At 50.5% G+C, this 25805-nt stretch overlaps 1 protein-coding gene across 1 annotated transcript in view; it reads left to right on the plus strand.

Annotated features, from left to right (window-relative positions):
* Window positions 1-3670: 3670 nt before the first annotated feature.
* Tmem154 (transmembrane protein 154) overlaps window positions 3671-25805 on the plus strand; it is a 38078-nt gene continuing 15943 nt past the window's right edge. Inside the window, exons 1-6 of the mRNA XM_055596563.1 lie at window positions 3671-3745; window positions 4540-4578; window positions 5358-5481; window positions 7160-7318; window positions 24731-24982; window positions 25068-25106. Coding sequence (XP_055452538.1) covers window positions 3671-3745; window positions 4540-4578; window positions 5358-5481; window positions 7160-7318; window positions 24731-24982; window positions 25068-25106 — 688 coding nt within the window. The remainder of the gene's footprint in view (window positions 3746-4539; window positions 4579-5357; window positions 5482-7159; window positions 7319-24730; window positions 24983-25067; window positions 25107-25805) is intronic.

Consider the following 25805-nt stretch of genomic DNA (forward strand, 5'->3'; position numbering starts at 1 on the left):
AGACCGCAGACTTGGGACTCTCAGTTCTGTGGACCAACAGGGGCCACTATGTCCATTCTTTCCCTGGCAGGAGTTCGCTTCAGGGCTGCAGAAATGATCACAACCACTGCAGCAGGGTGGTGGAAGACTGTAAATACGACAGGTGCTTGGAGGCCCATGGACACTTTGTTTAACCCCGAGCAGCAAGTGATGCGGGCGTGGTCCAGGAAGAGGAGGCCACAGATAAGATGCGAGGATAAACACAGTTCAGGTTTGGCTTTGATCTTCTAAGGGGGAGAGCTGCATGTGGAAACCACTTCCCCTGCTGATCCTTTGGAATTCCCGAGACGAGCGCGGGAGTGGGCCTCTGAGAGAAGAGAGGCTGGTTTTGAAACATGGGAAATCGCCCCACTGCTTGTATCTGGAAGTGACCCTATTTAACTCATCATTGCAGGATGTTCTGGAGTCCAAAGGGGATGCTGGCAGGGAAACAGCTGAGCGGTGACAGGAATACTGGTACTAAAGGGCCTCAGCGGAGCTGCAATGCCAGCTGCCAGTGGCAGGAATGGGTCTAGGAGTGTTACAACACCTGCTATGTAAAAAAAAAAAAAAAAAAAAAAAAAAAAAAAAAAAAATCCTGTAAGAAGTAAAAGAGTAACTTCTAGGGGCTGGAGAGATGACTCAGCAGTTCAAAGCCTTTGATCTCAGAGGACAGGAATTCAATTCCTAGCACCCATGTCTGGTGTCTGACAACCACTTTTAACTTTAGCTCCAGGGGATCTACCACCGTCTTCTGGCCTCTTCAGGCCTTGCACACACACACACACACACCCCCCACACACACACAGAGACAGAGAGAGAGACAGAGAGAAAGAGAGAGACAGAGAGAGAGACAGACAGACAGAGAGAGAGAGACCTCAGCTTGGAATTTATGCATTCTTGTCATTTTCATTGAAATATCTCTTTAAGGAAAAAAAAAAAAAACAACAACAGATTATTTCATTTCTCCTGCAGCACTGGAGGCTGGAACCCAGGGCCTCTTGCTCGCATGTTAGGCAAGTGTTCTGCCGCTGTGCTACACTCCTGGGTATATTTGATGGAAACACTCATTACTTTACTCATTACTTTCCTCTCCTCTCCTCTGTGGATACAGCATCCTCTGAAGTGGGGCTCATTTGTGGCACAACCCACACAAACATTCTCCCCCTGGAGTTGTTCCTCAGCAGCTTCCTCAGTGTTCTTCGAGTTTGCTATATTCTCCAAACCTCACTGCCTTGGTGTTGAAGATTTAGCTGGCTGGGATACCATCAACTATACATGTGGACTGTGTTAAAAATCATGAGGCTGGTTAACTGGTATTCTTTGCAAGAAGTTTATTAGGAGGGAGGGGGGAGTAGGACATGGGGAGAGAAAAGGGCAGGGGTGCCCCAAGAGAGAGAGAGAAAGTAAGAGAGGAGAGTAAGAGAAGAGAAGAGGGAGTAAGAGTGTAAGAGAGAAGGAGTAAGAGTGTAAGAGAGAGTGAGAGAAAGAGAGAGAAGAAAGAGAGAGAGAGCATAAAAGAGAGACCACATGTCAGGGTTGTCCCTTTAAGGGACAAGGTAACCATGCCTTCCAGGTGTGGCCACCTGGCTGGCGACACATGATGACATCATGAGTTGCTGGGTAACCCAGGAGCAGGTTGTGTTCCAAAATACTAACAGAATGCACAACTAAACAGAAAAACAGGGGAGGGGCAGAACTCTGGCATGTACAGGAAGATCCTGGGGTCCACCCTTCCACCACACACACAACCAGCACTGAGAAGAAGGAAAAGAAGACATGGTCTGCATGCATGTTCTAGAGCAGACTTTGCTATCAACACTATGTGAGCCATACTTGCAAAAAAATGTTTTAAGAGACGTGGAGTGGGGGGAGAGAGCAAGAGACAAACAAAAAGGAAACTAGTGGAAGGAGGCTTCATTCCCTTTCAGAGGTGTGGGAGGCCTCGATGACTAAGACTGCTGGGATGGGAGAGGGGGGAGGGTGCTGGCCCAGCTTGGGGTTTGGGGAGGGGAGTTGAAGAGGGGAGTTGGGAAGGGAGGCTGGGAAGGGGAGGTGTGAAAGGGGGCTGGAGGGGGGAGTTGGGAAGGGGAATTGGGGAGAGGAATTGGAGAGGGGGATTGGGGAAGGAGAGTGGGAAGGGGAGTTGGGGAGGGAGGCTGGGAAGGGGAGTTGGGCAGGGTTCAGGAGGGAGGTTGGAGGGGGGCTGGAGAGGCCTTTATCTGAAGGTCTCTCTGTTTCTGAAAGTAAAGAAACCTGGGCAGATGACAGTTATGCAGGAGGATTCACTTTGAGTTCCCAGATCCCTTTGGGGAAAGCCAGGAGGGAAAGAAGGGGTGCTCTTTAGTTCCAATTTGTTGAGAAAAGGGACACATTTTTCTCAGGAACTAAAAATGAAACTCTAGAGCAGGTTTTTCAGATTTATTTTTAGTGTATAAAAATCCCCTCAACATCATTAAAAATTCAGAGTTCTGGACTGTTGCCATGGAGATTGTCACTCAATAGTTCTAGTGTATGGCCTGGGACTCTGAACTTTGATAAGTTTGCATAAAATAACTGTACTGTGGGTATCCTCCCTAGAATAGTCCACTTTAAAAGAAATGCCATCATCAAAGGAAATTTATTCTCTCACTCGTTTGTCCAAAAGTGCGGAGGATGGGCTGGGGAAGACAGACAGGCCCTGTCCTTGGGAAGACTAGCAGACCACAGAGCGCATCAATTTTGGGGGCAGCCCTCTTCCCAGGGTCCCACTGCACCCCAGCTGCACCCTGTTCCCCGGCCGCTGCCCCCTTAGCCCCCGCTCCCAGGCCTCTTCCCTTCCATTTTGTGGTAGCCATCATCTCAGCTCTCGAAAAGGTTGTCCTGAGGGAGGCAGGGGAAGCCCCATGTGTCACTGCTGCTGAAGGATCTTTTGCCTGTTTAGATAGACTCTGTGTTTGGCAAGGAGCAACTCCACAGAAGCCGATCAGAGCTTTCCTTTCTTCTCAGTGTTTGAGCATTGTGGGCAGCAGGCAGGTAGGAGCGACGGGAATGGTGCCCGCCCCCCTCGCCATTATTCCTCCGTGGTCTTGGAACTCTTGGCCCTTGGTGGCCTCAGTGTTACCACTCTCAGTCTTGGGCCTGAGACCCTTCTGGTTCTGAAGGTGTGACATCTCTCTGAACATTTGGAGCCCAGGGCTGTCAGGTTCTCTTGTCTGGCTCCTGACAGCTCCTTACGCTTTCATAAGCCATCTGCTCTCTCCTGTTGGCTCTCTACTTCTGCTGGTGTGAGAACCTCCACCCACCCACCACACGGTGCAGTGTCAGCGGGATTCCCATGTGGAGCCTCCGTGAGGCCAGGGAGTGTGCAGGCGGCCACACAGTCAGTCCCCCGGGTGCCTGCATTACTAAGGCAGAGCTGTTCAACGTTGGCGATGCTTGCCTGGCACATCCTGTTGAAGGCAGGGAAGATGAGACCGCTCCAGGCTCTGGAGCCCCCCACTGAGCCCCAGCGGCCTGCTGTGTGGTCACAGACTACGGGAGGGAGGGGGAGTGTCACACCATTTGTCCAGTCATGGTTGTGAAGGCTTGTGCTTTGGATCAATCATGGCCTTGCCCTCAGTCGTGGTAATTCCTGTACTAGGGGAACCACTGCCCCTCTGGCCAAGGCAAAATGGTTCTGGGAGGCTTGTGTTTCTGTGGAGTGTTCAAGATCACTGGTGCTAGCATAAGGATGGACCAGCTGGCGGTAAGACTTCTCCTTTCCCTCGGGGCACTCTGACAGTTCAGTGCCTGCTAATTAGGGTGCAAACTGCCCGCCTATGTCTTTGCTTGCTTACAGAGAATGGGCTCCAGCAGGGGTGCTTGTTGGTGGTAAGTTCGAACTTTAGCAGTTCTAAGCAATGCTTCCATAAGACCTAGCACGTGCCCAGAACCCGGGAAGTGTTAGTCCCTGTCTGTCTCTCAAGGAGTCAGCTACCTAAAGGACGAGCAAAGGGTGTGGAACAAGAGCTGGCAGCCAGGCTGTGGGGACAGGACTCCAGCTGTCTGCTGGGTCTGTCAGGAGGGAGCTGGCCATGCGGGGTCAGTACTGCCCTCCGAAGGCAAGGAGGCCCTCGGCCCTCTCCTGGTGCAGCTCTCTGCACACACGGGGGTGGGGTGGGGTTATTCTCCCGTTGCTCTGGCCAGCACTCCCACCTACTCTCTCTGGCACATCTTTGGTTCTTGGGGCCTTTGTTGGTTCCCCCTCTCCTTTCATGCTGCCTTCAGGAGGCTCTGCAGCCTCCTGTCAGATTGCTGTCAGTAATCATGTCTGGGGGGCCTCCCTTGTGTGGAGGCATAAAAATGCCCTGGGAAGCTTACATCAGTGCATGTGTGAGTGTTTTGAGGGTGAGATCAGGGTGTACATTGTAGAAGTCTGTGAGTGTACACGGGGTCGTCAGAGAAAGATCCCATATACAAATGGCAACACCAGATCATATGAACACAAGCACATGGGCTCTGGATCTGCAGCAGCCTGGAAGCCTCTCTTGTCTGCTGCAGCCGGTCCAGAAGGCAGCGTGCTGTAAAGCCGAGCTGCAGGTAGGTCACTCCCTGTCTGACAGCGCTGATTGTATCCCTCCGGCTGGCTCTGGGGAAGCCACGGCAGGCTGCGCGCCAGCCCCAGCCGTGGCAACAGCCTGACTGTAGTTTCAGGGGCCAATAGCCTCCCACGGAGCCTGCCGGCCTACAGTCTCCCACGGACCTGCCTGCCTACAGCTTGGCGTTTGCTACCCTGGGATGGTGGCCAGCTCCCTTGTTTGGCCACTCTCCTTGTTTGCATCTGTTCCACGGTGCGTGCGCAGGTTTATGGGTGGAGCGGGGGCTTCGAGTGCATCTGAGTACGTGGGGGGAGGGGTACGTCCCAGTGTGTGGCACCTGTGTGGCGTGTGCACCACCGTGAGTGTGTGAGGTGGGGCGGCATGTGTGTAACAGCACGCGAAGGTGTGTATGTTCACGTGCCCGTGTGCATACCCATGTATGCTGACAAGCACAGTTTGGACAGAAGGGACAGTGGACAGGAAGCTGGCACACACAGCAAGAGCTGCGAGTCCTCTGTTCCCTCCTCAGTTGGGTCCTGGGACTCCCTCGGCCTCTATGGTCCACAGAGTCAGGACACCTGCAGAAAGCCGTGGCCGTGGCGGGGTCATGCCTGTAGCTGGAACAGGTGGCTGGGAATGCTGGGCTCTCTAGGGAAGGAAGGAAGTGACTTTAGAGCCACAGCTAGGTGGCTGGCTAGGTGCTGGCTCATATCTGTGCCACCTTGGGATTGGTAAGACCTCCTTCTGAACACCCTGATTCCTTTCTTCTTGCTGTTCCAGAGACCAGAGACGTCTGCCAGCCCCCAAGGGCCTGCCAGTCACAGCGCTCAGTGCCTCAGGGTGAAGCCGAACTCTGTACCGGAGTTTAATCTGAGGCCCTGGCAGGTACTTTCCAAAATTAATGGTTGGTGAAATAAGAACAAACAGAGGTAAATAGCCCTTTCTTACCACACAGTCCCTGGCGATTTACAGGCAGTGGGTGATCTCTGGGGCGTTACCACTTTCCCGCCAATGATGGTAATTTTCTTCCCCTTAAGACTGCTGCCCCACGCTGAGGGTCTCTGTGAGCACAGCGGTCAAAGGAAGTGCTGTGCTGAGCAGCGTTCTCTGCAGCCTGGCCTTGTGTAACTCACCATCCTGACAGAGCGGTGCTCGTGCTACTCAGCTACTCAGCATCAGCCCTGAGCCTGCTGGGGAGTGCCCGTGCCTGGGGTTCCTTGGGAGGCCTGGGGTTCAGCTCAACACTGGCTGGAACGAGTCAGTCAGGAGGCCTTGCCCTTGTCAATGTGTGCCTCGGCCTAAGAGCCAAAGCTGTTTTTCACAGGAGGACAATGGCAAACTGACACCCAGGAGCGGGGTCCTGGGCTTTCTCTTTGGCAGGCATGTCACAACTGAAGAAAAGCTCACTCCCACAGGAATAATGGCCCCCCAACCTTGCGCCTCGGGGCTTGGAGCCAGGGGCTGCTGACTGTCAGCTGGAGTGTGACCAATGCCTTTCCTGCTCTAGACGGGTCATACCGTTCTGAACACATCTGCTTCTTTTGCGCTATTCCCAAAGTGCAAAAGTGAAGCATATTGAGAGTGGATTTCAACGTCACTTTAAGACATTAAAATGCACACTGTAGGTCTGTGAACACACAGATTGTTGTGCGAACCACCACTATTTATGTAGACAATGGCAGAGGCAGACACTGATTGCAGTGCGCCAACGCACATCCCTTGTCTGGGGGCTGAGGAACCCAGGCCGCTTGGTATGTTTACACCTAGCAGCTCACCTGGGACGGCTGGGCAGCAGGGTCAGACTGGCCTTCGGAGGAGTCGCCATCCTGGCTGCCTGGCTCCAGCCACCACAGCAAAAGCAATAAGGGAACTAATCAGTAGCATGCATAGGCACTAAAGCAAGCAGGGGGGGCTCTAGCCGCCCCGCAGGTAAAAGGCCCCCTCCCCCTTCATTGTTTCCGTTGGGTAGGACTTCTAGCTTCATTCTAATCCTACTCTAATCTTGTTTTGCTGGCTAACAACCTCAGAAAAGCGCATTGTTATGCAAAAAGCAAGGCCAGGAGCTGTGGGTCCACTTCCTTCCCACCTGCACACCCGGCAGTGCAGAGGCTTCCTTGCAAAGATGTTTCTCTCTGAGAGGCAGGGCGCAGTATTGTCTATAGGTCCACATGGGGCCCCTCAGGAGCAGACCCTAGAGGGCTGAGGCCCAGGAATGATTGGTCAATCCAGTGCCCAGCAGGCAGTGTGGCTAACGCTTATTTACCAGACAGTGTTGAGTTGAGGCAAAGCCATCAGCACTGAGTTCTGGTCAGCGCCACCCAGGGCTCTGGACAGCTCCAGCGACCCACCAGAGAGACTTGCCCAGTCGGAAGGTCTGTGGCTCAGGCCCCCTCCCAGGACTGAGCAATGGATTCAGTTTCTCAGGGACAGAGAGGTGGAGGCCGGGAGCTCAGAGGGCTGGGGAGGTGCTAACTGAGTTACTGCCGGGCCAGCAGCTCCTCTGTTGCAACCTTTGCCAGTCTGACAGGCTCCTGCAGGGTTACATCACTTCCTAAAAATCAGTCGAACACCTCTCCTTCAAGTGAGCACCGACCCAAAGGAGCAGGAAACAGGAAATGTGCGCGTTGGAGGGAGGCCGGGGCTCGGCAGCATCCTGAGCGCAGGCGAGCCAGCTGACATGACCCTGCTGTGCACTGCCCTGGTCTTGGCCCTGGGACTCGCACTCGGTCACTCTGGCCACGGTAAGCGACCTCCGGCTGGGAAGGAGGATACGGAAGCCTGTGCGTGCCCGAGGCTACCGGCCTCTTTGGGGAGGGACCCACCCAGAAAACTTAATCCTTTCAGTGAAACTTAAAAGCGAAGAAAATTAAAACTGCTTTGGGAGGGCAGGGCTGGAGGAAGGATCTTGCTTCCATCGCAGACTCTAGCTTGTTTTAAACCTCTGGCTATCTTTGCCTTTTATGATCCTTGTAATTTATCAGCTTTACTGGGCATATTAAGAAAGCCATAAACCTTTTTGGCAGTTCATGGAAAAGAATGCTCCGGTCTGCTAAAAGACAGACGTGATGATGTCACTTTTAATAACTGAGAAGTCTGCTGGTTCCAAAAACCTCTTGAAAAAAAAAAATTAAAACCCAACTAGGGTATGGGACTTTACTCCTGGAAAGCATTTGGGAAAAGACGTGAATGGGAAGTGAGTGGAGGCGTGCAGGCGTCCGCTGCCCCGCTCCTAACATCCAGACAATTCTTGGAGCTGCTCTTCTCTGGAACCGTGGGACAGACTTTCTTTGCCCCCGCTGTTACTGGTGAACGTCTGCGTGAAAGGCTCATGTGATTACAGGCAGCCAAAGGGGCTGAGGGGCAGTGCTAACCCGCACTGCTTCAGCTTGAACAGCAGCTGGAGCAGATACCTGCTCAGCTCCCTCTGAAGGTTCTGTTGACTTGTCTTTGGCAAGGCTTCTGTGGATGTGTAGGCAGGGCCTGCTTCTAGGGAAGGGCTGGGCCTGAAGCAGTAGAGTGTGCTGCTCGGAAAGGATGGGGGCCACTGATGTCAGAGATGGCAGGTACACCTCTCCCAGCCCAGCAGGCCTCTCTTGGAGGACACCCTTTGATGTGTCCAAGTGTCTGAAGTAGAAAGCGAGGAGTGTGTGCTGCTTTCAAAGTGTGGTGGGAAGTCCAAGCTTGTTTGTGTGCTGCTCTTCGGAGCTGGAAGGAAGCTGGAAGGGGCCATGAGCACATGCAGGGAAAATCCTCTTTCATTTATCTTTGACTTTCCTACATGCTGTTGGAGCTTAGCATACACCAGGAACTCGGCTGATAAATATTAAAACCATCCCTGGAATGGCTGAGGCTGTGGATCTTTAAGAGCCACGGAGCCCCGAAAGCAAGCGGCAGAGGAAAGTCAGAGATGGAAGCTCGTTGCAGTGTGTGCTGCCTGGAGCCTCAGGGTCTAAAAGATGCCAAAGCACCACTTGCAGAAAGCTAGATAACAGGAGCTGCTTCCGTGGGCCTTAGTGGAGGGAAAGGCTAGTCCTCATTAAAACTTAGTTCTTAAACTAACAGTGCAGATCCTCTTGAGCTTAAGAATGTGAGTTAGATTACAGGATTTCTATCTTTTAGTTATTAAGAACGAGTGTCTGGGGATGTTTAGCAGAAAAACCCAACCTCCTGAGCAGTGCCACTCTCTGCATTGCAAGCGCATCCTGAGGTCCACCTCAAGTGAAGCCTTTGTGACCACACAGAAGATTCTGTCGTCCTTGTCATCTCTGGAGGCTGGCTTCATCCTGTGTGGGCCACTCTTTCAGTACACAGACAGCCCGGCTCAGGACTGAGAACCATCCCAAGGGAGAATATTCCCTGGGAAACAAGCAGCAGGCAAGTGGGAAAAGAGCTTTCCTTCGATTCTGGCCTAATTGATGAGCGTAGTTTAAACAAGCTCTGGACCAACACCTCTCAGCCATGTGGGGTCTCCAGGAAGCTGTAACTGAAGTATGTACATAGGAAGACCAAGCTTTGTGGTTGCTGCATGTTAGTAACAGAATTGCATTTATTTGCATTGGCTGAGACCAGTGAGAGGCAGGTTAACCTTGAGGGAAGTAGGAGTCCAGATACATGGTGAGCAGGTAGAGGCGCTGGGCATTAGCTCAGTTAAGATCAGAAGCAAGAAGTGCAGAATGCTGGAGCCACTACGTGGGGGGCTGAGGGGTGTGGGAACTGGAGTGAAACAATGGTCTGTGCACAGCTGAGAACTGACACCAGGAATCCAACACCCTTAGGTGTACAAAACAACTCAGAGAGAGAAAGAGAGAGAGAGAGACAGAGACAGAGAGATGAAAAACAAAGAGTAAAGAAGACACAAATACCGATATTGGTGGTGCACAGCTGGGACCCAGCGTGGGGTGTGGGCTCAGAAGGACTGAGGTCCTGTGCTTACGCTTTCTTGGCCATATAGACAGACCCAAACTCAGCAACAAAAACATCAGCAAACCAAACAGGGGTTGGAGCTTAAGGTCCTTCAGTGCCTACAGTTCCAAATTCCAGGAAACTGGGAGGGGGAGAGCCTTTGGGGATGAGTTCAGCTCTGTGGAGACACAGTGCCCGTGCTTGGCCAGCCTGCTGCACCTTGCGGAGCCCCACCCCCACTGCATAGCGGAGGAGAAACAGGAACTGTGCCTGCCACTGCCCTTGGCCCGCCCACTGGCCTTTGGTTCTAGTGAGCACTATTTGCATTTCTAGAAAGTCTAACATGCTTATTTTTTTCTTGGCTTTTACTTAAGCTAAGTAATTTACCCCATTCTATTCACTTTATGCCTAGTATTATCTACTGGATGGTTTTCTTCCGACTCTTATAAACCGACTCTTGCTACTTGCTGTATCTGTTGACTTCCTGGTTGTGAACAAATCGTTGGCCAACAGGGAGAGGCTCACCTGTTCAACTGAGCTCCAGATTTTCAGCACTAGCCTCCAAGTCCTGGAAAGTACGACCCAGCTCTGTGCACTCGGGTCCAGTCGTGGTTGGTAGGGAACGAAGCCGGGATGCGTTGAGAATGGAGGGAATAACAACCGGACCTCGGCCCGCCTTAGCTTCATCTCATCTATGTGCGACAGGCAGGCGGCAGGTCTCTGAGAACCAGCAGCAGGGCCAGTCACTAACCGGGGTAACCACAGAGACAGGGAGTGGACAGAGAGAGAGGTCAAGATGACAATTCCAGACTGAGCCTCTCCGGAGGCTTGGCTTCCGCAGGCTCAGGGCAGTCCCAGCTGACGCTGAGTGTCGTCAGCACACCTTTTAGGCCATGGCCCGGGGTCTAGCTTTAGCTTTCACACGGTTATTCGATAGGTGATCTTATAAGAGCCCAAGTCTTTGTTTGGGGCAATCCCCATGACCAGTTAGGTTTGGATTTTTGTTTCCTCTATAATCTTGTTTGCTTATTGTTTCATTGTTGTTTTATTTTGGGTTTTGGAGTTTTACAGAGTCTGCCTCTGTAGCTCAGGTTAGTTCAATCAGTCCTCCTACCTCAACTGTCTTAGTGACAAGTAACCTCTGCCCCTCAGGACATGCTATCCTTGCTTTCCTGAGATTTCTTTATACTTTTAAAGGCAGTTTCTCTTATTTCATCTGGTATTTCTAGTTGTCCTCTGAGAACATTTTCTTAAATAGATAGGTTTGCTGGAGAGGGGAGCTTTTCTGTGCAGCCAATGTGGAGGGTAGGTTGGAATTGTTCATCCTCTGCCATCTCTAGAATGCATTCCTGATCACTCACAGATATGCAGCAAAGATTGTAAAACTGTGTGTGTGTGTGTGTGTGTGTGTGTGTGTAGGAGGAGGATCTAAATGTGCATTCGCAGAAGGGCGAATAAACTTCTGCAGCTCTAGAATGAGTGGCACAGAGGGGCCTGATGGACCTGAGCTCCTAGTGCTGAGCCAGATCAGTCTCAAAACAATGCTGAAGATTAGTGTGCTTGAGCCCAACAGTCCCAGCTGCTTGGGAGCCGAAGCAAGAAGATTGCTCGAGCTCTGGACTCTGAGACCAGCCTGGGCAACACAGACTCTCAACTCAGTATTATTCACAGAATAATTGTGTTTATCTCAGGCTTTTAAAGTGCCCCCAAATATACTATGTCAAGTCATAGCTTAGGTAGAGGCGTAGATGTATTTGAAAGTGTGCATATTCCCTTTGGGAGTAAGGGGTAGAAATTATATCACACCTGGCTGTTCTATATGACCGAGAATTCTGTTTCATGTAATAAAATATCTAAGGAAGGGCTGGGAAGATGACTTTGTGGCAGAGTTGACTAGCACATGTGAGGCCCTAGGGTCAACCCCTAGTACCAACCACCCATCCAACCAACCAACTATCCAACTATCCAACCAACCAACCACCAACCATCCAACCAACCAATCATGCAACCACCAACCATCCAACCACCAACCAACCAACCATCCAATCAATCAACCAACCAGACAATAAACAATAAACAAAACAATATATAATAAACAAAACAAACAAATGGACAAAACCAATGACCCAATTTTCTTCTGGGCTTCACCTGATAAAAGTTCCATCACTAGGTAATGGGTTGGTTGCCAGGACCCAGCAACCAAGCCTTCAATACATGGAATTTGGGGGACATTCCAGAGCCATAGTATAGCAATATCTGTAGTGCTGCTTCCTTTAGATGAAAAGGATGACAAGGGCTGGAGAGACGCCTCAGCAGTTAGCAACTCTTTGTTTTGTTTTGTTTGCTGAGACAGGGTTTCTCTGTGTAGCCTTGGCAGTCTTGGAATTCATTCTGTAGACCAGGCTGGCCTGGAAGATCCGCCTGCTCTGCCTCCTGAGTGCAGGGATTAAATGTGTGCCCCACCATGCCCAGCTAGAGGCCCTGCTGTTCTTGCGGAGGACTGGAGGTTGGGTCCCAGCACTGAACTTATGAGGCTCACATTTGCCTGTAGGTCCAGCTCCAGGGGATCTAATGCTCCCTTCTGGCCTGTGTGGGCACCCAGGCAAATACACACACACACACACACACACACACATACACAAATAAATAATAAAATGCAAATGTAGAGGTGATAACCCAGGGCCTAGCAAACTCTGACAATGGGCTAACTGGGTCCAGTCCATTTTTTCTGGCCATGGAGCTTCAGATAGACTATACAGCTGTAAGCATCTGTATGACCAAAGCCAGCTGTCTCCCTTGGGCCTTACGATGATTTTGTTTTATTTTATTTTTGTAAGTCTCCTTTGAGTTTGGATTTACAGATCTTTCTTTTCCATTTGCTCACTTCATGCTTCCGTTGCTCTTCTCTTTCCTTGCTCCGTGCCTGGGTGGTCATACCCCCGTGACCTCCTCCTGTTCTTAGGCTGGTGCCTCCTGAATAGGCTCTACACAGGCATCACCACCCAGCTGTGTGTTTGTGTTTGCATCATCAGCTGTCAGCAGCTCAGCAAGCCAGAACTCCTGTGATCCTGGTGGCTTACACCCCTCCCAGCCCTGCATCTTATCTGGGCCACCCCGTGAACCCTTAAAGAGCCTCAGCACCTCTAGTAACATTTCCATCCCACTTCCCATAAACCCAGACCAGTCATTCTGTAACAAAAATGCAGCCACTTTCCTTCACTTGCCCCCTCCATTATTTTTTCCACCCTGGGCCAGGTCCCACATGCCCTGATGTCATGATAAAACACCACGTGAACTGGGCCTGAATTCTTTTCTCACTTCACCTCGCTACATCCCACCATTTGTCTTACGAGGCAACCACGTAAAGAGGCTGCGCGCCTTTCTATGTGCCGGGCCTCAGCTCTGACACCTTTCCCTGCTGTCTTTGCTCAGTTGGACTGCATCGTTTGCAAAGACAAAGAAGCGACACATCTCTGCTTTCCACCCCCTTATGGCTCTCTGTACATGAACACAATACAGTTTTTATTCATCAGCGTCATAATTATAGATGTGGACGCTACTGTCCTGACTTAGTCATTTCCCCGGGAGGCAAGGGCCTGGCCTGGTCTCATGTACCCTAGTAGCTCAGATTTAGTTCAGGGCATGGCACTGGCCTAGCAGACATAAACGGTATGTGTGCCTGGCTGGCCGAACGAGAGAGTGGCATAGAAGTTACCCTACAGCCCAAGACACTACAGTCAAGTTCTATACTCGAAGTTCCTGGCTCAATATTAGTTTAGCTCCTAATTCTATTCCAAAATGTTAACCGCCCCAGATCTTAGATGTGGTGCTGTATGCCTATGATCCCAACACCTGGGAATTCAAGGCAGGAGGATTGTTGGTTTGAGGTCAACCTTGGCTTACCTAGAAAGATTTGTCTCAGGAAGACGGCTAACACTAAAACACCAATTTCAGGGACGGGGCTCAGCTCAGCAGGGAAGTCTCGCTGGATGAGAAAAGTTTGGATCTCCAGCAGCCATGAGAAAGCCTGGCACGAAGGCATGTGCCAATGTCTGTAACCTCAGGGCTGGGGGGTGGGCATAGTGCAAGGGCGCATTCCAGGGACTCGGTGGCCAGCCAGCCTAGCCAAAATGGCGAGTTCTAGGTTCAGCTGTAGGTCCAGCCTTAAAAGACAAAGTAGAGAGGAAGACCCCCAACATCGACTTCCAGCAAACACACACACACGCACACACACACACACCATACACACACACACACACAACATATACACACACAACATAGCAATCTCAACTCTTCTTATGTGTGAGAGTTTCCGCTCTGCATCTTCAAATTCAAAACAGTTATCCCCTGCACCCCCTGAGAGCTGGCTAGAACAAGCCTTTGTCGTCACCTTCTTGAAATGGATGGAAGTTCAGACCCACAAAACTTGTACTGAACGTTTTTAGAAAGGGCCAGTGGTCAGTAGCATTTTAGGGGAAAATTGTACAAAGAACCACATGGGGGTGTGAGTCCCAGAGATTTACCTTCAATCTTGTAACAGTTGTTTTGAAAACTTGTAACATAAAACTAATGAGACATGAAAAGCCTGCCTCGCTCGGTGAGGTCAGCACAGACAGAATGGCTGGAAAACTAAGGAAGGCAGAGAGAAGAGCCCAGCGCTGTCTCTGTCTTTTGTCTCATTTGCTTTTGAGACAGGGTCTCCTGGGCCCTGGGCCGGCCTCCAGCTCACTGTGAAGCAAAAGATGACTTTGAACTCCTGACTCCCTGGCCACCCCCTTCTGAGCGCTGGGTTTACAGACCAGCATGTTCAGCTTTATCCAGAGTCAGGCATCAGTCAGGCCAGGAAAGCGTTTACTGAGCTTCACAGGCAGCTCTGCTGTCTTTCTTCCTTAAAGTAGAAGCAATTGATCATTCTTTGTTTTAGAATCTCTCCCCATTCTCCTTATTCCTGCTTCCTTACCCCACTGCAGTTTTCAGAAGTCAGATTCCAGCACTTGCCAAGGTTTTGCCAACAGGTCATTCTTGTGTCGTGACACCACTGGTTAATTTACTTAGAGTTAACTTACTCTTTCTGAAAATTGTGTTTGTTAGCTTATTTATTGATCATTAATATTGTAGGCCTTATTGATAATGTAACAAAAAATTAAATATCAGATTTTGGAAGTGTGAAAAAAAATTACCAGACTTAGCAATAAAAATATGAGAAAACCAGTTAAGTGAAGTGCAGATAGCATCAGTGTGTGTGTGTGTGTGTGTGTGTGTGTGTGTGTGTATACAGATATGTGTATATAGGTATATATGAAAATCCTACAATTTAGAATAACCGTGGTGCACAAGAACATCACACGTGACATACTGAGAAAGTTCCATGTTTGCCTGGTAGGAGGATCTGGGTGAATCTGGATGACCCATCTTCATCTAGAGACCCTAGGACTGTGATTATTGTTCATCAGCTGAAGAGCACCCCTTGGTCTGGGGGTGAGACCCTGGGGTGGGGCTTCTGTGGCTAGCTCCACATAAACTCAAGAACATTTAGACGGGTCCTAGATGAGCCGTGTAAACATCAAGGAGGTAGACACGATGCCTGTGTTCATGCCTCCCTATCATCAGGACCCGCAAGACCCTGGCCGTGCCTGTCTGATGCGCTCTGAGGGTCCTGGGTGGTTTTGGTTGTGCTGACCAAAGAACTACAGGGTTATTATAAGAAGAGAAAGAGAGAGAGAGAGAGAGAGAGAGAGAGAGAGAGAGAGAAAGACCCTATCGTTGAATGAATAACAGTGATAATTAAAATAAAAAGAATTCAGTGTTAAGTGATCAATGCTAAGTGGTACGTTAAAGTGTGAGTCATGCTGAAAGCTCATGTGGAGAGCGCAGAGGCGATGCACTCAGCAAGGCTCACGCTGAGCAGACGAGCAGACGAGGACCTGAGTCTGGATCCTGCAGATCTGTGTAAACAGTCAGGTGTGGTGTCTACAATCCCAGCACATGCAGATAGAAACAGATAGATCCTTGGAGCTCACTGACCAACCAAATTCATGAACTCCAGAGTCAATAAGAGACCCTATCTCAAAGAAAACAGCAACAAAAAAAACAAAACAAAAATGGTGGCACAGCTGAAAGAGATCTGATGTTGACCTCAGACTCCACAGATGCTATACACGCACAAACACGTATAGAACATGTACACATAGCTAAAGCTCCTGAGAGGAATAGGGATGGAGCCTGGTTGGTAGAGTCTTGCTGAGTATGCACGAAGCCCTCTGTGCTTCATAAACTGAGCATGGTGAAGTACACCTGTAATCCCAGCATTTGAGAGGGAGGGGAAAGCAGAAGGGTCAGGAGTTCAAGGTCACCCCTTGCTACATATTGAATTGGATGCCAGCCTGGAATTCATGAGACTGAATCTCCAAACATAAATGAAAAAGTCTCATGCAGTGGTGTGAGGGAAGGGGACTAGGGAGAAGGGAAGGAAGAAGGGGAAGGCAGGGGAGGAGGAGCCAGACAGAACATAAAGGTCAGCAGCAGCTGCAGATCTGGCACCTGAGCCTCCAGGCCAGAGGGCAGGGCTGATTCTCCCTAAAGACTAAGTGGGTCAGATGCCCGGGCGGGGGGCTGCTGTAGAGTTGATGGGGGGGAATGGAACCCAACGCTTAGCACCACCGACTTGCTTTCTTCTTGAGCCACTTGTCAAACCGCGAACGCTTGGCCTGTCTCACGCAGCCCGCAGCCCTCAAGGTCCTCAGACGTTCCAGGTTTGCATAATTGCCAGTTGTTCCTCCTGAGCCCAGGGTGCAGAAGCTGTGGAGGAGGACGCCCAGTCCTGCCTTTCCTGATTTTGCAAAACAGTGTGTTAGTCATTTGTCAATTTAGTTGGCTCTGCCCTGCAGTCGTCTGTTGGGCCAGGCCGAGCTTGTGGTGATCTGATCAGAGCAGAGAGTGATGCAGAGATGCAGGAGAGTGAGCTCTGGGGCACAGGCATCATTTCTCCTAGGATAAGACAAGCAGTGTTTCCAGAAGGAGCTAACAGAACAGCCGGGCAGAGCATCAGTCGGCAAGGGAGGGCATGGCTAGGGATATTTACTTTCCAGTTACTCCTTTACATTGCTACATTAATCAGATTTCTGTTACAAACTGCCTGAGACAATCAGCTTAAAAAGAGAGGAGGTTGGTTTCTGTTTATGGTTCTTGAGATGTTGGCTCATGGTCTGTTGGCTCATCGTTCTGCAGCCTGGGTGGGGAGACAGCACATGTTGGCAGGGCCTGAGTGACAAGAGAAACACTTGGGAAATGTCATGGGAAAAAAGGGAAAGAAAGCAGCAATGCCTCTGCACCAGAGGGGTGAAAGTGCAGGACCTCTACCCGTGAATGTCCTAATGACGCACCCTGTCTCTCTCACCCCTGGGGCACCAAGGCCCTAAACACAGCCTTTCATCACGGAGGACTTAGAACGCTGCTTTAAGCCCTTATCACAGTCCAGGGAGCTTTTGAAAGAAAGCCACACTGGGGCTCTGTTCCTTTGGGATTTGGGGCACCCCATGTGTTTCCAGGAGGAAAGTTGCTAGTGTGAAGAAGGAAGCTTCCTAGCAAGGGAACAGGGGTGACTAACTGCCATCCCAGACCCACCTGCCTTTCCCGGTCTGCAGACCTGGTCGTGGAACCCAGTGCCTCAGCCAAGCACTCTACCCCTGAGTGACAGCCCCAGCCCCATTGACCTATTTAACATTTACTTTGCTCTGTAAAAAGCTGCTTACCCCAATTTCCCAGGTGCCAGTATGTGCCAAACAGAAGACGAGACAGACAATACAGAAGGGCATGAAATAATTACAGATAAAAATAACTTTTTTAAATACAGGGTTTCTCTGTGTAGCCCTGGCTGTCTTGGAACTGACTCCCTAGACCAGTCTGGCCTTGAACTCAGAGATCTGCCTGCCTCTGTCTCCCAAGTGCTAGGGTTAAAGGTGTGAGCCACCACTGCCCAGCACTGACAGTAATAATTCAGTGTAGCTTTGTGGGCAAGTGAACTGGGGAATGGGCAGGGCACTTCCGGGCACCGTCTGAGATCCGTGAGCAAAGCTGCTTCCACCTGTCACCCATCTACTTGTGTCTAGCATCTTTATGTATCACACAGTCACCCCTTACAACGAGGCTGGTACCCAGAAAGTCTGCTGTGGTCATTTATTCCAGTTCTGTTCCTGGCCACCCTACTCTCAGGTTTCATAAATGCTGAACAATTAATTTTTAAAAAGTGATCACTAGAAAAAAAAAAAATCACCGCTTAATGGCGAATACATTTGTTGAGTTCACTCCATGGTTGCTTTCTGCCTGTGGTTCCCAATCCCACCTACGCTAGAGAGTCTGTCTATGATTTATGATTTACCTCGGTAGCTTGGCCCAGCAAGCATGTTTACTAGAATTATCTAGGAAGATTTTAAGAAATATTCTTGGGACCAGGGCTGTAGATCACCATCAGAGTATGTACGGAACATGAGCAAGGCCCTAGGACTGCTTCCTAGACACACATCCCGCTACCCAGGACACATCAAATAACTGGTGAAACTGAGGGACAGTAGCTGCTTGGGGGCAACTGATCATTTTAACCACAAAATGAAATTATTTAGGCAACAGCCCCAGGCCAGGGGACTGACTTGGGTTCTAATGCAAGCTCACCTTGTCAGAACTCTGAGAGAAGAGCCTGGCCAGACACACTTTATGAAGCTTCCGGGATAGTTCCAATGACTGTAGCTTAAACTGCCATGCCACACCAGCAGTGGACCTCTTTGGGAGATTCGGGTTCTAAAGCCAAGGGTGCATCTCTCAGACTTACTCAGGAAGGGGACTGCCCTGCACTTGTCACTGTCCTCTCCTGTCTGGCCAGCGTCACCCAGGGGCTCAGCCTTCAATGATGGCCTCGAGCCAATGGGCTCAGCTGATGCAGTTGACCTTGACTTTTGATTCTTGTCAAACTACTGAACGAACACTAGCTCAAGAGTGAGCTGCAGTAACCAAGGGGGCCAGAAGTGGCGAAACTCTAGAGCTCGCTCTAGAGTTTCTAGGGGGCCTTGGCTGCGCCCCACAGTGCCCTTGTAACTATCAAAGCGTGAATCTCTGCCCCTGGTACAGACACCCTGTGAGATATGAACATTGGATGGAAAAGGTGCCCTGGAGGCAGGAATGTGCCACCGAGGCAGAGTTGCCAGAGGTGCCCTTGGTCTAAACTTTGTTTATTGTTTGAGACAGGACCTCAAGAATGACCTTAAGCTAACTAACTCGTCCTCTTGCCTGTCTCCAAAGAGCTAGGATTGTAGGAGTGCTTAGTTTCTCCAGAAGTTGGGCCCAGGGCTTCATGGCTGCTCAGCAAGTACTCTACCAACTGAGCTACATTCCTAACACACACACACACACACACACACACACACACACACACACACACCTCCTACTCGGTTTTCTTTTCTTTTTTATCTTCTTCTAACACAAACTGGGCTCTTGTCTCTGTGTTCCACGCAGATGTCAGGGGTGACAAATGGGTGCAAGTCTTCGGTTTAGTTTCTTGAACATCCTCAGATTCACACTTATGGTCAGTTACTCCACAGAGCGGGAGAGAAAACACAGGAACCAGGTGTGCATTGTTCCGTTTCATTGTCTGAGTTCTGAGCACCTGAATCAGTGGGGCCCACACGCTGCCCAACCAACACAGCTCAGGATATCCTGAACTAGGAAACATTCTCTTATCATTGCTTTGTTTCATAGGGCACCTGCTGGTATTCTGTATGTCTGTACAAAATCCACTCCCATTTCAAAACTGAGAGGTGTCAGGGAGTAAGCCATCCATAGAGCATACACTTGACACTCACAAGATGCCCAGCACCACAGAGCCAAATAGTCTTCACCCTCAGGCTCAGCGTTGGTGCTCAGCGACCAACCGCAAACCCTACGTCTTGATTAGGCATTTCTTCCACTTTCAAAAATGAGAAGTTAGCTGGTTTGCTTCACCAAAAAGCACAGTCATTTCCACTTAGTGACTGTCCTCAGAATGGCGACAAAGGCATGCGTGCGGCTCTGCTGCAGCTAACAGACCTCATCTTGTTTCTGCCCCCACTCGAGAAGGTTTTCCCCAGGGTCCTCAGCAGATGTGTGCGCTCTGACTCTCAGATGCGCTTGCATGAACACTGTCAGCAAACATTTGTAAGTGAGCCCTCACCACTGCCTGGAGATTTGGGGCTTTAGAGTCAGATGATGGAATGTAGCTTAGTTTCATCTTCAAGCAACTGACGGTGACATTGTGATGGTGAAAGGTGACATTGAAGTCACCTTTTATGAGCAAGGAGAGAAAGGGAGATGATGCAATGAAGAAGCCCAGGGAAGTTTGTGATGGGGCCACGTGAGAGAGCCGTGGCTAGGCCACCCAGAGCACCCAGAAAGCTCCGGTTGGGCCTGCAGACTGGTGACAGGCAGGGTGATGCTCACCCGCCTGCCTGCCTTTGACACATCGCCTTCAGGCTTTCTTCTGCCTCTTGGTTGCTGACACATCTCCTTTCCACACCCACTCCGTCCCCACCCCACTCTCAGCTTTGCCAATCTTATCCCCACCCCTGTCACTCATGTCCTGAATAATGCCCAAACTGTTAGAACAGAAGACACGAGAATAAATGAGGCGGTTACAGCAGGCAGGTGGAAGTCCTGAGGGGCAGTCAAGAAGCAAACAAGGAAAGAGGGCGGCTAGGAGACAGAGGTAATTTCAGATATGCCACCCCAGTGTGTGTCCCCCAGCTCCAGAAGCAAGGGCTTAGCATTTCACACATCATACTTATCTCACCTGCCACACTGTGAGAGAGGCCGCTGAGAAGCTTTTGGGAGTGAGTCCCTTGAGGGAACAGGTTCTAGCAGGGCAAGGGGTCTTCCCTGTCCCTCCTGATGAGCGTGGAGTTGGGAAGGGCTGGATGTGCAGGGTGTCTGAAGCCAGGAGAAAGGCTGCCAGCTCATGGCACTCTGCCCAGGCAGTGCTCACAGCCGGACTCGCTCTCTGAAGAGCTGCTTCTCCGCCACCATGCGAGGCTGTGTAAAATATCCCCGCTAGGCTGTGTAACTATCCCTGTTGCTGACAGAGCATGGGCAGGCATGCCTTCGGGGAGCATGCGGCCGGGCAGTGGTTTAGGGGCTCCCCATGTCTCCTGGGCTAAAGCTGCTTTAACTCCGTGGTTGGGGGCCTCCTAACACTTTGGGGGAAGTCCCTGAGCTCCACCCACACGTTTCAGCACGCCTGGCTCTCACTCAGGCTTCCGCCTTGGTTTCTTCTCCTCTGCTTTGCTCTAACTCTTGCTCAGAGGGCCCGGCAGCCTGCTGGCTATGGCAGCTCCTCTGCTCTTCCAGCTCCCCTTTTCTCGACACTGATTCCTCTAACCACAAACCCTTGGGACTGGTCCCTGGTGTTTTCTGCTTTTCTGCTTTCTATGTCAGACTCCGGGTACCTCTAGCCCTTCCCTACCCAGGTTCTGAGTCAGGCTTGTCTGAAAACCGGGCCATCAAGGACGTGCCCAGCAGTGTCTGCCATGTCTGTCTCCTCTCTTCAAGGTACACTGAGCTCACCCACACAGCAACCGAAGAACCAACAGGGATATTATTGCAGTGAGGCTGGAAATGGCAAAAGGAACCACTAGGTTTCCATCATTGAGAACTGGTGATGATACAACCAAATAATGGAGAAAACCTTGGCTCTCTGTATGCATTCAGGGAATAACCCTGGAGACAAACAAACAAACTAACCAAAACCCCAAATTAAGCAGTGGCAGGGGCTGGAGAGATGGGTCAGGCTATAAGAGCACATGTGCTCTTACAGAGCACCCAGTGCAGTTCATAGCACATGCTTTTAAAAATTACTGTTATTTTTTGAGACAGGGTTTCTCTGTGTCCCTCACTGTCTTGGAACTCTCTCTGTAGACCAGGCTGGCCTCGAACTCAGACAGCCACTTGCCTCTGAGCCAGGCTTGTCTTGCACCACAACACCTGACTGCACTCACAGTCAAAAAGACAAAAGAACAAACCAAAAGCAAACAAATCCCTGTGCATCCATAGAACTTAGCCAAGTGACAGGACTGCTCCCCAGGGAAAAGCACTTGCAACTATTCGTCCACAAAGTGTGGACAGTGAAGTTGAAAAGGTCTGATCAGATGAGGAGGGGTCGGTGCGGTGTGCTCTGTGTCTGTTGGGGTGGGGTTTGTCCCATACCTGGCACATGGCAAGCGTTCCTGCAGCCCGTCTACTGTTATTTATTTTGGGAACCTTTCACGAGGTTAGGCCTGGCTAGGACAGAGGACAGGCTATGGGAGTTCGTCATAAGAGCCTCTGAAAATGGAAGGCCTGTAGAATAAAGAAATGAAAAGGAGAGAGAGAATGAGCAGCCAGCTCTGTGGTTTAGCTTAGTGGTAGAGCACTTGCTTAGCATGCAAGTGACCCTGGCTCCATCCCCCACACCACAAAATTAATTTTAAAAGGACGGAAAGAGGCAGGGAGAACTCTCAGCTCTCGTTTACCTTACAGACACTGGAGAATCTGGAAAAACGTGCTTGAGGCTGTCTGGGTGTGCTATAGGGAAAGCCTGCAGCCCATTTACACTCCACAGTGCCACCAATGGCCACCTGCCTGGTCTCGAAAAATAGAGTACATGACCCAGGGTGGCCTGGGACACTTCTTTCCCTTTTTCTTCCACCACCACCCTGCAGCCAGGAGCCTCTGGTTATTCTCGTTGGCCTGTACCTTTCCCTATTTGCTCTTCTCTGGAGGCACAGGTCACGCGCACACAGGGGCACCAAGTGTGCCACCGGGAACTTGGTTCGCCTGCTTCCTGTGGAGTGAAGCTGCTGTGTGCCCTTCTTCTGGGCAAAGCTGCCGGCCAGGCATTTGGGAAAAGGAGCCTCAATAAAACCCAGCGATGCTGAGCATCCTCAGAACCGTTTCCTCATCTGCCCTTGTGCCAGCAAGCCACGGCCTATTCTCGCTGCAGGACAAGAACCCAGGGTCCACTCTCTCGCTCTCTGCCTGGTGGATACACTTCCAGCAGCAGATCCCCCACTGGCTAGAGGGAAAATGTATTACCGGATTAGAATGGCAGGTCCCACCATGCGGATCCAGACCTCTCCTTCCAGTGAGCCCTTCGAGCTCGAGCAAGTTGTGTGACCTCTGTCCCCGTATGTATCTGCAGACATACAGGGCTCAGATGGAATGATACAGGTGAAAGAGCACAGGGCTCAGCTCTTACTAAGTTCTCAGGAGGCAGAGGGCAGTGCACAGACCTGCAATCCTAGCGTTCCGGGAGCTGAGGCAAGGAGGTCCTGAGTTGGAAGCATAGAGTGGACTACACAGCAAGACCTTCTCTGAACAGATAATCAGGAGGGATGAGCCTGGAGCAGGGGATGGTGCCAGCAGCAGCAGCAGGGGTAGGCAAGGGAAAGGAAAGAAGGTCTGGGCACAGCGTAGCGGTAGAGCACACGCTTGCACAGTGCTCAGCAGAAAAGGCAAAAGCCAGAATATGCACGCCTCTGCTCTCCCTCCTAACAGAGGCGCTCACCTCATCCTGGGGCCCCTCCTCCTCAAACCATCACACAGGAGATTAGGGTCAACATAGGAGTTGGAGGGGGATCCGTAAGTAGCTCAGAAGCAAATAGTTTATTGTAATGTGAATCAGGAATGCGCTGCCCTGTGATTACAGGGCAGATAAACTGTCGCACTGCTCTGTACTGTGCAGCCTGCTCACGCCGTGGAGGCAGAGCCTAGCCAGTGTGCAGCGTGAAGCCTCGGGTGTCGGCCTGGGCACCACAGCTTTCCCTTAGAATTTTCACCTACTGGTGTGCCTTCTGCGCGTGAGATTTTCCTCTGCCAAACAGGGGTGAGTATCAGACAGTTCCACACCATGACAGGACAAAACCCTCCACCCACACCATCACTGCCAGGGCCAGGGGAGGCCCTTGACCGTTCTGTGATGGGTTTTTAATGGCACTCAAGATTCAGACAGTAATATTGCTTCTACTTCAAACAGGGAAGCTCCAGTGTAGTAATTTTTCTTGTTGCTATGACAGAAACAACTTAAGATAGGAACGGTATACTTTGAGTCACAGGTCAAGGATTCAGTCTGTCCGCAGGAAAGGCATCGTGATGAGAGCGGGAAGCAGCTGGTAATGTTGGGTTCACAGTCAGCAGAGAAGGACTGAACGCTGGCCAGCTCATACTCACAGCCTTGTTACTTAGTCTGGGACAGAATGATGCTGTCCACAGTGAGAGTGGATCCCACCGCAATTAACCAACGAGGAACTCTTAGACATGGCCAGAGTTTTGCCCCCTGCTTGATAATAAATCCCATCAAGTTGATAAACTATGGTCACCATGACACTCTTCCAATGCATTTTCCTAAAAAAAAGTATAAACGATGGCCATTTCTTTTTCTTGAGAGTCTTGTTTCATAAGTGAGATATAGATGTGTTTCAATTTCGAATCCAGGAGAATTTCTCAGAGACTCTTGGGGCAGACTGAATGCTCTGCAGAATGTAAGACACTTAGCTCCTAAACCCAAGTCATCCCAAAGTCAAAAATTCCTTCCCATGGATAAGTGTCCTTTATTAAAGACTAAGGCAGAGTGCATTTCTATCTCTATCTACTGTCTGTCGATCCATCCACCCATCCATCTACCTACCTATCTGTCTATCCATCCATCCATCCCTCCACCCCCTAGTCCCCCATCCATCCATCTATCTATCTATCTATCTATCTATCTATCTATCTATCTATCTATCTATCATCTACCTACCTACCTATCTTCTATGGTGCTAGAAATCGAACTCAGACTCTGTGTTTACAAGGCATGCACTCTCTCTCACACTAAGCTTCAGCTGCAGGCCCATTGATTTACATCTAAATGCGTTTTTATGGCATTTCACATTGTGCAAGCATGAATTTAAATTTAGTCCGAAGCTTTGTGACAATACTCTGATACCCTGTGGCTTGAGAACTAGCTCGTGGTATGACAGTCTGGAGTCTGCTGTACTCGGTGTTTCCAGAGCGCCTGCTGAGGGTGGACTGCCGGTGTTTGTAGGAGGCTAGGCTCTGCTTCGGCTCCATGCTCCATCCACTCCACACTGAACAGGAAAGGCAAACACACAGGACCAAGTTCAGCGCTGAATGCATGCAGGACCCATTTAAAAATCACCGGAACCTTGCCATGTCAGCTTTGTCTCCATGGAAATCTTGGTTTTGTTCCTGTTTAGGAAATGATGAGGACTGGGAGCACTCAGGACAGGGCGTCATAGAAGGAGAAAACCCCGATGAAGGGACCACAAGCGCTTCGGCTGTAGCGACCACAGAAGTGTTAGCCGAAAATACGAACTCCACCCTCACGGCTGACCCTCCGGGCCAGCTGGAATTCCTACTGATGGTGGCCCTCCCCCTGGCCGCACTGGTCATCCTTGTGTCAATGGTGCTCGTGGCCGTCTACTTCAAAAGCAAGAGACCTGAACGAGGTAGGCGGCTCTGGCGGCCCTGGGAAGACAGTCACTTTGCACCTTACTGGGCCGCCTGAACCAAACGCTTCTTTCTCTCCTGCAGAGCCTTCCAGCCAAGGATCCCAGAGTGCCCTGCAGACCTGTGAGTACGGGCCCGGCATTTGCTGGGGGCTGGAGTGGAGGTAGTGACGAGTGATATACCTTACTGACGTCTTCAAGAAGCTCACAACGCCATAAGCTGTTTGTTTTTTCTTTTAAAAACAAGTCTGCATTGAAGTTATAATGTACTGCTGCTGTTGGAGCGTGGTTGGGACCAGGGTTCTGGAAAACCTTAGCCACGAGAACAGTGTGGCCTTTCACTGTGTGAGAGCAAATGCTGAAGTGCGAGTCAGATTGCGGTTGAGGGTAGGGGCTGAAGGGTTTGTCACTTTCCTGTGACAGCAGAGCACGGTTCTACAATGGGAGTTACTTTCCCCACCCCACCCCCAGCTGGAAAGGGTGGAGAGAAACACCCCCTTGTTCCTACTGAGCTGCAAATCTACGGGAATTTCTGACTGACTAAAGATGGCTGACAGAAACCCAGATAGGAAACTCTCAGCCACAGGCACACTCAAAGGATGGTGCAGAATGAGTGAACACTGGAATTCAGGGTAGCGCTGGGGCCCTGGCAAACTTGGGATGTTTTGACTTGGGCAGGTAAACTATGACTGGCTCCAGTTTGTTTTAATTATATTTATCTGTGAGTGTGTGAGCGTGCATGTGTGCGTGCGTGCAAATGGGCACATGTGGAAGTCAGACAAGTGCTCAAAGGAAGTGCTCTTCTCCTTGCACCTCTTGGGTC

The sequence above is a fragment of the Psammomys obesus genome, unplaced genomic scaffold, assembly GCF_907164565.1.
Source record: "Psammomys obesus unplaced genomic scaffold, mPsaObe1.curated_primary_1811, whole genome shotgun sequence".
Taxonomy (NCBI): Eukaryota; Metazoa; Chordata; class Mammalia; order Rodentia; family Muridae; genus Psammomys; species Psammomys obesus.